Source organism: Oncorhynchus masou, chromosome 2 (genome assembly GCF_036934945.1).
Source record: "Oncorhynchus masou masou isolate Uvic2021 chromosome 2, UVic_Omas_1.1, whole genome shotgun sequence".
NCBI lineage: Eukaryota > Metazoa > Chordata > Actinopteri > Salmoniformes > Salmonidae > Oncorhynchus > Oncorhynchus masou.
In genome coordinates this window covers 13,393,987-13,406,692 of record NC_088213.1, presented here as the reverse complement: position 1 = coordinate 13,406,692, position 12,706 = coordinate 13,393,987, and the positions used below count along the sequence as shown (strand labels likewise).

Below are 12,706 nucleotides of genomic sequence, written 5' to 3'. Positions count from 1 at the left end.
AAACAACCATAGAAAAAACATAAGGCTACTATTATATTATAAGTATTTTGGGTGACAATCTGGTTGATTAACAATATTGGGTTGTTAACATGTTTTTTTTATATGTATATAAATAAATGTGGGACACAAAAAAGGCAGTGTGGAGCACCATTGACGAATGAAGTCACACAAAAATGTGTGTATATTCCTACGAATTAAGTCTCACAAAAATGTATGTATTTTCAACACGAATTAAGCCACACAAAAACGCACAAAATCTGCTGAAATACTTTTTGTACATATTTGCACGAATTGAGTGTTGGAAATGTATACACTTGAACGTACTGCTGCCCGTGTTCTACAATTTTGCCATCTGTAGTCTAAAAGCATCCACAGTAATTAGCATCCACTTGAATGGCTTAAGTTCCATACTTTGACACCTTGCACTTTCCCCAATAAATAAGTTGACACGCAAAAAGTGTATCTGCCACCCCTGCCCTTGAGTAGCCGACCGTCAATATAAAAGCGTATGTCCTTATATCTTTATCCTGTTACGTTAAGCATTCCTATTAACAACGATATTCCAGGAGGCTTTTGGTTTATGATTCCATGCTGCAGATACTGGGGCCTGATATTTTGATAAGGGCAGAGTTGGGTTACGCTCAGCTGCTCTGGGGAGAGGGCGAGAGAGAGAGAGAGAGAGAGAGGGAGGATTTTCGCATTCTTATAAAGACCGCTGGATGCACTTGTAGTGCTCAGTAGACAGTAGACAGACACACAGAGAGAATACAGTTGTTGCAGGACTGGACCGGTGACGCAGAATGGCTCAGAACGGAACAACAGAGAACGGGGTGACCGGGGCGAATGGCGATGGGAGCCCTCCCATGCCTTTTCCCCAGCCCGTCAAAGTACAAGAGATACGCCACACCAAGGTGAGACGCACGTCTTATTAAGTAACATAGCAGCAATCACTGAATAGTGAAAATGGAATGTGAAAAAATGTATTAAGCCGAAACATCTGAAACACCAGTATGCACAAACAACTTTTTAACTGTTTGAACTATATATATAGTACTACTGCATTGATGGGAAAGAGCATTCAATAAAAAAAATCACTGTGCTAGTTAGTGCATGTACTGTACTAGTTAGTGCACGTGACCAGAAAAACGTGAAACTTGAGTGTAAGGTATAAGGTATAATATAATGTCACAGTACATGTTTAAGACATCATAAACCAGGGGAGGTGAATTTCCTCAAGTTATTGTAATGCATGTTAGTCTGTAGCCTGTGCACAGGTGGTGGTGTGCCTGTTGGTGTGCTATCCATGTCTTCATGTTGGAGTTGGATCCAAAAGACTGCAATCAAAATATATTTGAAAAACAAAAAACACACTTGAGTTATGCTCCTGTGTTATATTGCTTACTGATCATAGCCTACTGAACAGGTGCGTTGTAAAACAGTCTTTTTTTAAGCAGCTCTTTCTTTGTGTCCAACAGATTTTTATCAACAATGAGTGGCACACCTCTCTCAAAGGAAAGACGTTTGAGACCTTCAATCCAGCAACAGGTGTCAAAATCTGTGAAGTGGAAGAAGCAGACAAAGTATGTACCTAAAACATAAATTCATGTTTGATTATGCCAATGTCTTAATTACTAAGTTGACTGGAGGAAATAAGGAATGTTTGCTAAATCAAATGAACAGAATTGTATTACTACTACTGCAGTGATCCTGTCTTCTCTCCTCTCTATCTCTCTTCATCTGGTTCTGATTGGGTTCCAGGGAGAGCAGGGGGTCTGCGAAAATATATATACAGTGGGGCAAAAAAGTATTTAGTCAGCCACCGATTGTGCAAGTTCTCCCACTTAAAAAGATGAGAGAGGCCTGTAATTCTCATCATAGGTACACTTCAACTATGACAGACAAAATGGAGAAGAAAAATCCAGAAAATCACATTGTAGGATTTTTAATGAATTTATTTGCAAATTATGGTGGAAAATAAGTATTTGGTCACCTACAAACATGCAAGATTTCTGGCTCTCACAGACCTGTAACTTCTTTAAGAGGCTCCTCTGTCCTCCACTCGTTACCTGTATTAATGGCACCTGTTTGAACGTGTTATCATTATAAAAGACACCGGTCCACAACCTCAAACAGTCACACTCCAGACTCCACTATGGCTAAGACCAAAGAGCTGTCAAAGGACACCAGAAACAAAATTGTAGACCTGCACCAGGCTGGGAAGACTGAATCTGCAATAGGTAAGCAGCTTGGTTTGAAGAAATTGTGGGAGCAATTATTAGGAAATGGAAGACATACAAGACCACTGATAATCTCCCTCGATCTGGGGCTCCACGCAACATCTCACCCCGTGGGGTCAAAATGATCACAAGAACAGTGATCAAAAATCCCAGAACCACACGGGGGGACCTAGTGAAAGACCTGCAGAGAGCTGGGACCAAAGTAACAAAGCCTACCATCAGTAACACACTACGCCGCCAGGGACTCAAATCCTGCAGTGCCAGACATGTCCCCCTGCTTAAGCCAGTACATGTCCAGGCCCGTCGGAAGTTTGCTAGAAAGCATTTGGATGATCCAGAAGAAGATTGGGAGAATGTCATATGGTCAGATGAAACCAAAATATAACTTTTTGGTAAAAACTCAACTCGTCGTGTTTGGAGGACAAAGAATGCTGAGTTGCATCCAAAGAACACCATACCTACTGTGAAGCATGGGGGTGGAAACATCATGCTTTGGGGCTGTTTTTCTGCAAAGGGACCAGGACGACTGATCCGTGTAAAGGAAAGAATGAATGGGGCCATGTATCGTGAGATTTTGAGTGAAAACCTCCTTCCATCAGCAAGGGCATTGAAGATGAAACGTGGCTGGGTCTTTCAGCATGACAATGATCCCAAACACACAGCCCGGGCAACGAAGGAGTGGCTTCGTAAGAAGCATTTCAAGGTCCTGGTGTGGCCTAGCCAGTCTCCAGATCTCAACCCCATAGAACATCTTTGGAGGGAGTTGAAAGTCCGTGTTGCCCAGCAGCAGCCCCAAAACATCACTGCTCTATAGAAGATCTGCATGGAGGAATGGGCCAAAATACCAGCAACAGTGTGTGAAAACCTTGTGAAGACTTACAGAAAACGTTTGACCTCTGTCATTGCCAATAAAGGGTTTATAACAAAGTATTGAGATAAACTTTTGTTATTGACCAAATACTTATTTTCCACCACAATTTGCAAATAAATTCATTAAAAATCCTACAATGTGATTTTCTGGACTTTTCCCCCTCATTTTGTCTATGATGAAAATGTCAGGCCTCTCTCATCTTTTTAAGTGGGAGAACTTGCACAATTGGTGAATGACTAAATACTTTTTTTGCCCCACTGTATATATATTAAAACATTTTTTCTCCATTGTTTTTATGGATATCGCTAGCAACAACAGAATAAACACATTTTTAATTACATACCTACAGTAGAAAAGAGGATCATATTTTAATTTTATTTGCCAACTCCTAATATTGAGCAAATTACACTCATTGGAGCTGATACATTGACTGGAGTGTCTGACATAGGCTTTGAAAAGGCACCAGTCAATAGGCTACCAGTCAATAGGCTACCTGTCAATAGGCTATCTGTCAATAGGCTATCTGTCAATAGGCTATCTGTCAATAGGCTATCTGTCAATAGGCTACCAGTCAATAGGCTACCAGTCAATAGGCTATCTGTCAATAGGCTACCAGTCAATAGGCTACCAGTCAATAGGCTACCAGTCAATAGGCTACCTGTCAATAGGCTATCTGTCAATAGGCTATCTGTCAATAGGCTATCTGTCAATAGGCTATCTGTCAATAGGCTATCTGTCAATAGGCTATCTGTCAATAGGCTATCTGTCAATAGGCTACCAGTCAATAGGCTATCTGTCAATAGGCTACCAGTCAATAGGCTATCTGTCAATAGGCTATCTGTCAATAGGCTACCAGTCAATAGGCTACCAGTCAATAGGCTATCTGTCAATAGGCTACCAGTCAATAGGCTATCTGTCAATAGGCTACCAGTCAATAGGCTATCTGTCAATAGGCTACCAGTCAATAGGCTATCTGTCAATAGGCTATCTGTCAATAGGCTACCAGTCAATAGGCTACCAGTCAATAGGCTATCTGTCAATAGGCTACCAGTCAATAGGCTACCAGTCAATAGGCTACCAGTCAATAGGCTACCAGTCAATAGGCTACCAGTCAATAGGCTAAAAAGTGTGGCAAATGCCGTTCACTGCTGGTTCGCTTTCTTGACTTGGACATGTTTGCTAAGACATGGCTAACCTTAGTTTAAACAGCTAAAACTCTTAGCGAAAATCTGTTTGGAGTTACTACCTTTCTAGCTAATAGTCTGTTAGAGACTACACTTCCTCTTCCAATTATAATGTGGGGAGGTCAAAATAATGAAAAGTATTTACCAAATCCATTAATTTTAAAATGTTGATAACTTCCCATTATGATTATTTTTATTTAACTAGGCAAGTCAGTTAAGAACAAATTCTTATTTTCAATGACGGCTTAGGAACGGTGGGTTAACTGCCTGTTCAGGGGCAGAACAGCAGATATTTACCTTGTCAGCTCGGGGATTTGATCTTGCAACCTTCCGGTTACTAGTCCAATGCTCTACCTGCCGCCCAAGACATTAAATAAATGTTTTTGCTAATGTATGATGGGGGTCCCTGGGTCGCCAGTTTACCTGGGAAGGGGTCCCTGGTCAATTAAAGGTTGAAGACCTTTGATCTTGGCCTACATGTTTAATTTCCTTTCACATAGCCTAATTTAAAACCAAGAGAGTGACTGTCTATCAACTTAATGTCAAGGTCTTTTATTAGGCTACAGACAAAAATACATTTTTGCGAATTAATTAGGCCTATCAATTATCACTAGCCTGCTCATAATTGTAACTTATTCAAAACAATATTACCCATAGAAATGTTTTAGGTGGGTTATCAGTTGTGTGAAAGCTGTTGATGTGCACCTGCAGGCAGATGTGGACAAGGCTGTAAAGGCTGCCAGAGCGGCCAGCCAGAGGGGCTCGCCGTGGCGAAGGATGGGCGTGTCAAGCCGGGGGCGACTCCTGCACAAGCTCGCTGACCTGATGGAGAGGGACCGGGCACTGCTAGCGGTAAGTTGTGGATGTAACGGCCTGTTAACCTTATCTGTCTTTAGACTGTAGAAGGCTACAACTAGCAGCCTATTGGTAAACTTGACATCTGTCACCTATCATGTCATCAGCCTATCATCTAGTTTGGGTGTCCAGAGAGACTTGACAGCAGCAGCGCAGTGCGCAATGCACCAGACGCTGAAGGTGCATGTTCTGTGATTGAAAATCTTTTCCATGCTGGTATGTCGCGACTCAAGGAATATATACTTTTCAGTTCTACACTTGTTGCTATATAATCCCCACACAACCTTGACATTCATTCTAATATTGTTGGTGAGTGTCTGTGTGCCTGTGTGTCACAAGAGAAAAAAAGTTTAACTGACATGGAATTGTATTGACAGTGGACTAATGGACAAAATACCAAAATATAGTTTTGGAGTGTAGTATTACTTTAACCTAAAAAAATATAACAGCCTTTTGTCAATAATCAAATAATTTCCATACAAAACATCTATCAAAAACATATTTTTAAGTTGATTGACACAGACTGACCAGGTGAATCCAGGTGAAAGCTACTGTATGTTCCCTTATTGATGTCACTTGTTAAATCCACTTCAATCAGTGTAGATGAAGGGGAGGAGACCGGTTAAATGAGTTTTAAGCCTTGAGAAAATGGAGATATGGGTTGTGATTGTGTGCCATTCAGAGGGTGAATGGGCAAGACACAAGATTTAAGTGCCTTTGTACGGGACATTGTAGTAGGTGCCAGGTGGGTGCAACTGAATATTAGGAAGGTGTTCGTAATGTTTGGTATATTCATTGTATAGATGAGTTAGAACAATGTTTTGGCCAACTTAAAATGTGAGGCTTATGCAACACTTATCATTTGGTGGGTGTTTATATTTCTCCTATTTCACATATGTGCATGTGTGTATTAATACGCATGCATGAATTGGAAATGTGTTTTCTGCATACCGATATCCCAACTCTCCCTGAGAGAGGGTCTGCCATAACTAACAGCAACCCCTGGAGCTATTAGGGTTAGGCCACATCAATAGATTCTTCACCTTTGCGGCTCAAGGATTTGAACTAGCAACTTTTTAGTTATTGGCCCAACGTTGAAAAACACGAGGCTACCTGCTGCCACTTCTCCAAAAAGTTGAGTCAACTCAAAATGGCTGTGGAACTAATGTAGTTACTAAAAGATGGGCCACCTTGGAATATTTTAGACAGTGTAAATCAGATATTACAGTGGTGGGTGATCCAAGCCCAGTTCCAATGCCTTCTCTCGTGTTCCAATGCCTTTTCAATTGAGTTTCCAGATTGCATTAGGAGTCAGATTTGTAAATGAAACATTACAGATGAGAGTGAAGTCATATTATGGGATTGCATGTGGCTGCTAATTGAAAACATGTTTTGGGAGGGCTGCTTGTGCTGGGGTATCGCTAATTACGCTAAGCCCTGTTCTGTTTGTGGGGGAAATAAAGACCAGATTTAGCATTTAGCTCAATGAAAAGATACAGGATAAATCTATTGGTGTTCAAGCTCTGTGGCAGTGATTCGTCTCTCATTATCTGTCCATTTGCAGTGGGTTGAATTAGATCGTATTGGTCAGATAGCCTACATATGTCATTGTCGGGCTGCACTTGATCTGGTTCTCCCATAGAGATAGATAGAGGACTCTAGTGCCCAAAAGTCTGATTTAGCATTGGCAGTGTCATTGAGGCCTTTCACCATTTTGAAGGAGCCAAATCGGTGGGAATTCCAGTGGGTTAAGGAAGGAACACAAAATGATGTAGCTGATCTGCACTCAAAAAGGAGATTCAAGGTTTCTTTATAGTATTTTGTTAATTCAGGGGTAGGTAGATAGACAAACATTTCGGCCTTCCTAAGCCTTCGTCAGTGTAATTCACAAGGATCACATAATTCCATCGGGGTCATCAGGAGGGATCAGCTAATGAACTATAGTTGTAAGCAAACATTCCATAACTGCAGGTGGCAGTAAATCGGCAGCTTTGACTTGATACCTGTTCAGACAACACACTCCAGGTGGCAGTATGCACCTTTTCAGTTTGATTAACAACTCATAGAAGTAGTACTAGAAGAAAATTGACTACTTCAAAATGGAGATGCCAGTGCGCTCACAGATGCCATAATAGGACCGATACAAAGTCCTCTATCATTCTCTATTGGTTCTCCCAAAATCCCAAGGTACATCAAGCGCACCTCAACTACTTTCAAGTAGGAATATTATTTGACGTATGTATTTGACCCAGGTTTTTAGTAAACACTTGACTTGTGTCTCCCTTGAGACAGTCAATCAAAGAACTTGAGTATCATAGCACCATATAAGTGTACAAATCATGTTTGACACAGTGGGTCTCACCGTACAATATTGTTCTCTTCCCCAACACATTCGGCTTAGTGGTTTCAAGCAGCTTGTGTCTGTCAAAGAGTTTAGTAACTTCCGTACAGTCACTTTTTGAAATATTGTCAAATGCACAACGTCATGGATTGCTTTTGTCTAGGTTTTTGTCCACCCCTCTGCTCTATAGAAATGATTGTTCATCTAGGTTTGAAAAACATTTGATATGGCATTCAGATTCAGATGGATGCCTTGGCTCCACAGAGAGACAACCGTGCTCACGATGTCAGCGGTGCCGAACCCTGGCCCTCCTCAGCCTCCTATTAGCATTATTATTATTATTATTATTACTTTTCTTTCTGAACCCATGAACTCCCACAGCATATTCACTTCTTGGCGCACGTCGAGGGCATAAAACCTTGTTTTGTAGCAACCAAGGGGTTGATGGTGCTGCGCTTGCAGCCAACTGAGTAAAAGATGACAGAAACTCTCAAAATAGATTTTTGAGAACATAGATTATTAGTTATTTTTTGTTCCACAACAGCTATTTTTTTCTCCTATTGAGATGATTCTGCCTCGGATTCCCCAGAAGTTAGGATAGCCTGCATTAACGTGGCCTTAATGCACTATGTTCAATGTTTCTGATTCTTTTTGTACAGACTATGGAGACTATAGACACTGGGAAGCCATTCCTTCATTCTTTCTTCATTGATCTGGACGGCAGCATCAAAACCCTTAGATACTATGCCGGTTGGGCCGACAAGATACATGGCAAAACCATGCCTGTAGGTAAGTGTCTCTGTGCTGCTTTAAAACCTTTTAGATTGCCAGGCTACTACTTTCACCTACAGGTATAGTGCATTTGTTAAATGCACGTAGGCTTACGACCCCTTATAACGTCTCATTATCACCTCGTAATGATCCAGTTATTACCATTTCATACATTTATAATACAACAACATTTCCAAACAGTGTTATTGTATGCTTATCACAGGTAATAATGCATTATAACAGCCAGCTTTTATTAAAGTATTTCCCAAAAAGGTCCATGACCTGTCAATCTGATCAAGCTGTTTCTCAACAATCACTTGTCTCTCTCCTTTGTGGCTTAATGGCTCACATAGACTTTCTGTCCACTATATGATTAGCCCACTGGTTCCGCCCAGTCGTCAAGAAACAAGTTAATTAGAGGTCGAGTCACTCAGCTGATCCATCAATTGTCCTCAGCCCTGGGTGGCATCTCGTCCGTCCTCTTAATAGTTCCCCCTATCGCAGTGTCAAAAACCATCCTCGGCTGCCACGGCAGGACGTCAGATAGACAAAACAGGCTTCCCTATTTCCTCCTGATTAGATTCCAATGGGGCAGTTGAGAGACGAAAGGCTGGCGAGGACAAAGGAAGAGGAAGAGGGGGCTGATGGTAATCAGCGAGGTGCAACAGTCTGTGTCGGGATTAGCTGAGAATCAGACACTCCAGATCAGTGCCTGATCAACGCCTCTGAGTTAGCCTCCCTCTCCTCTCCTCTCTCCTCTCTTCTCCCCTCCTCTCCTCTCCTCTCTCTCCTCTCTCCTCTCTTCTCCCCTCCTCTCTCCTCTCCTCTCCTCTCCTCTCCTCTCGTCCCTTCTGTGTCCTCTCCTTTATCCTCTTCCCACTCTCTGTCTCAGGAGCAAGTCACTGACTTAGATCATTATTTTCCTCTGGTAGATATATGCAAGGCCCTCTCTCCTCTATCAGCATTTGTCAGTCGCAACTCCCAGACTAAGATGACTATCCCCTGGTATAATAGTCTGTATACAGTCACTCCTCTACCTGTCAGGAACAACTCCCAGGCTAAGATGACTATCCCCTGGTATAATAGTCTGTATACAGTCACTCCTCTCTACCTGTCAGGAACAACTCCCAGACTAAGATGACTATCCCCTGGTATAATAGTCTGTATACAGTCACTCCTCTACCTGTCAGGAACAACTCCCAGACTAAGATGACTATCCCCTGGTATAATAGTCTGTATACAGTCACTCCTCTACCTGTCAGGAACAACTCCCAGACTAAGATGACTATCCCCTGGTATAATAGTCTGTATACAGTCACTCCTCTACCTGTCAGGAACAACTCCCAGACTAAGATGACTATCCCCTGGTATAATAGTCTGTATACAGTCACTCCTCTACCTGTCAGGAACAACTCCCAGACTAAGATGACTATCCCCTGGTATAATAGTCTGTATACAGTCACTCCTCTACCTGTCAGGAACAACTCCCAGACTAAGATGACTATCCCCTGGTATAATAGTCTGTATACAGTCACTCCTCTACCTGTCAGGAACAACTCCCAGACTAAGATGACTATCCCCTGGTATAATAGTCTGTATACAGTCACTCCTCTACCTGTCAGGAACAACTCCCAGACTAAGATGACTATCCCCTGGTATAATAGTCTGTATACAGTCACTCCTCTACCTGTCAGGAACAACTCCCAGACTAAGATGACTATCCCCTGGTATAATAGTCTGTATACAGTCACTCCTCTACCTGTCAGGAACAACTCCCAGGCTAAGATGACTATCCCCTGGTATAATAGTCTGTATACAGTCACTCCTCTACCTGTCAGGAACAACTCCCAGACTAAGATGACTATCCCCTGGTATAATAGTCTGTATACAGTCACTCCTCTACCTGTCAGGAACAACTCCCAGACTAGATGACTAATAATAGATGACTATCCCCCCCTGGTATAATAGTCTGTATACAGTCACTCCTCTACCTGTCAGGAACAACTCCCAGACTAAGATGACTATCCCCTGGTATAATAGTCTGTATACAGTCACTCCTCTACCTGTCAGGAACAACTCCCAGACTAAGATGACTATCCCCTGGTATAATAGTCTGTATACAGTCACTCCTCTACCTGTCAGGAACAACTGTCAGGAACAACTCCCAGACTAAGATGACTATCCCCTGGTATAATAGTCTGTATACAGTCACTCCTCTACCTGTCAGGAACAACTCCCAGGCTAAGATGACTATCCCCTGGTATAATAGTCTGTATACAGTCACTCCTCTACCTGTCAGGAACAACTCCCAGACTAAGATGACTATCCCCTGGTATAATAGTCTGTATACAGTCACTCCTCTACCTGTCAGGAACAACTCCCAGGCTAAGATGACTATCCCCTGGTATAATAGTCTGTATACAGTCACTCCTCTACCTGTCAGGAACAACTCCCAGACTAAGATGACTATCCCCTGGTATAATAGTCTGTATACAGTCACTCCTCTACCTGTCAGGAACAACTCCCTAGACTAAGATGACTATCCCCTGGTATAATAGTCTGTATACAGTCACTCCTCTACCTGTCAGGAACAACTCCCAGACTAAGATGACTATCCCCTGGTATAATAGTCTGTATACAGTCACTCCTCTACCTGTCAGGAACAACTCCCAGACTAAGATGACTATCCCCTGGTATAATAGTCTGTATACAGTCACTCCTCTACCTGTCAGGAACAACTCCCAGACTAAGATGACTATCCCCTGGTATAATAGTCTGTATACAGTCACTCCTCTACCTGTCAGGAACAACTCCCAGACTAAGATGACTATCCCCTGGTATAATAGTCTGTATACAGTCACTCCTCTACCTGTCAGGAACAACTCCCAGACTAAGATGACTATCCCCTGGTATAATAGTCTGTATACAGTCACTCCTCTACCTGTCAGGAACAACTCCCAGGCTAAGATGACTATCCCCTGGTATAATAGTCTGTATACAGTCACTCCTCTACCTGTCAGGAACAACTCCCAGACTAAGATGACTATCCCCTGGTATAATAGTCTGTATACAGTCACTCCTCTACCTGTCAGGAACAACTCCCAGACTAAGATGACTATCCCCTGGTATAATAGTCTGTATACAGTCACTCCTCTACCTGTCAGGAACAACTCCCAGACTAAGATGACTATCCCCTGGTATAATAGTCTGTATACAGTCACTCCTCTACCTGTCAGGAACAACTCCCAGGCTAAGATGACTATCCCCTGGTATAATAGTCTGTATACAGTCACTCCTCTACCTGTCAGGAACAACTCCCAGGCTAAGATGACTATCCCCTGGTATAATAGATGACTATCCCCTGGTATAATAGTCTGTATACAGTCACTCCTCTACCTGTCAGGAACAACTCCCAGACTAAGATGACTATCCCCTGGTATAATAGTCTGTATACAGTCACTCCTCTACCTGTCAGGAACAACTCCCAGACTAAGATGACTATCCCCTGGTATAATAGTCTGTATACAGTCACTCCTCTACCTGTCAGGAACAACTCCCAGACTAAGATGACTATCCCCTGGTATAATAGTCTGTATACAGTCACTCCTCTACCTGTCAGGAACAACTCCCAGGCTAAGATGACTATCCCCTGGTATAATAGTCTGTATACAGTCACTCCTCTACCTGTCAGGAACAACTCCCAGACTAAGATGACTATCCCCTGGTATAATAGTCTGTATACAGTCACTCCTCTACCTGTCAGGAACAACTCCCAGACTAAGATGACTATCCCCTGGTATAATAGTCTGTATACAGTCACTCCTCTACCTGTCAGGAACAACTCCCAGACTAAGATGACTATCCCCTGGTATAATAGTCTGTATACAGTCACTCCTCTACCTGTCAGGAACAACTCCCAGGCTAAGATGACTATCCCCTGGTATAATAGTCTGTATACAGTCACTCCTCTACCTGTCAGGAACAACTCCCAGGCTAAGATGACTATCCCCTGGTATAATAGTCTGTATACAGTCACTCCTCTACCTGTCAGGAACAACTCCCAGGCTAAGATGACTATCCCCTGGTATAATAGTCTGTATACAGTCACTCCTCTACCTGTCAGGAACAACTCCCAGGCTAAGATGACTATCCCCTGGTATAATAGTCTGTATACAGTCACTCCTCTACCTGTCAGGAACAACTCCCAGGCTAAGATGACTATCCCCTGGTATAATAGTCTGTATACAGTCACTCCTCTACCTGTCAGGAACAACTCCCAGACTAAGATGACTATCCCCTGGTATAATAGTCTGTATACAGTCACTCCTCTACCTGTCAGGAACAACTCCCAGGCTAAGATGACTATCCCCTGGTATAATAGTCTGTATACAGTCACTCCTCTACCTGTCAGGAACAACTCCCAGGCTAAGATGACTATCCCCTGGTA

General features: G+C 42.6%; 1 protein-coding gene across 1 annotated transcript in view; it reads left to right on the top strand.

The window, feature by feature from the left end:
* The first annotated feature begins 727 nt into the window (after nucleotides 1-727).
* aldh1a3 (aldehyde dehydrogenase 1 family, member A3) overlaps nucleotides 728-12,706 on the top strand; it is a 42,472-nt gene continuing 30,493 nt past the window's right edge. The window contains exons 1-4 of the mRNA XM_064987827.1: nucleotides 728-911; nucleotides 1,476-1,580; nucleotides 5,004-5,144; nucleotides 8,148-8,277. Coding sequence (XP_064843899.1) covers nucleotides 801-911; nucleotides 1,476-1,580; nucleotides 5,004-5,144; nucleotides 8,148-8,277 — 487 coding nt within the window. The 5' untranslated portion in view covers nucleotides 728-800. The remainder of the gene's footprint in view (nucleotides 912-1,475; nucleotides 1,581-5,003; nucleotides 5,145-8,147; nucleotides 8,278-12,706) is intronic.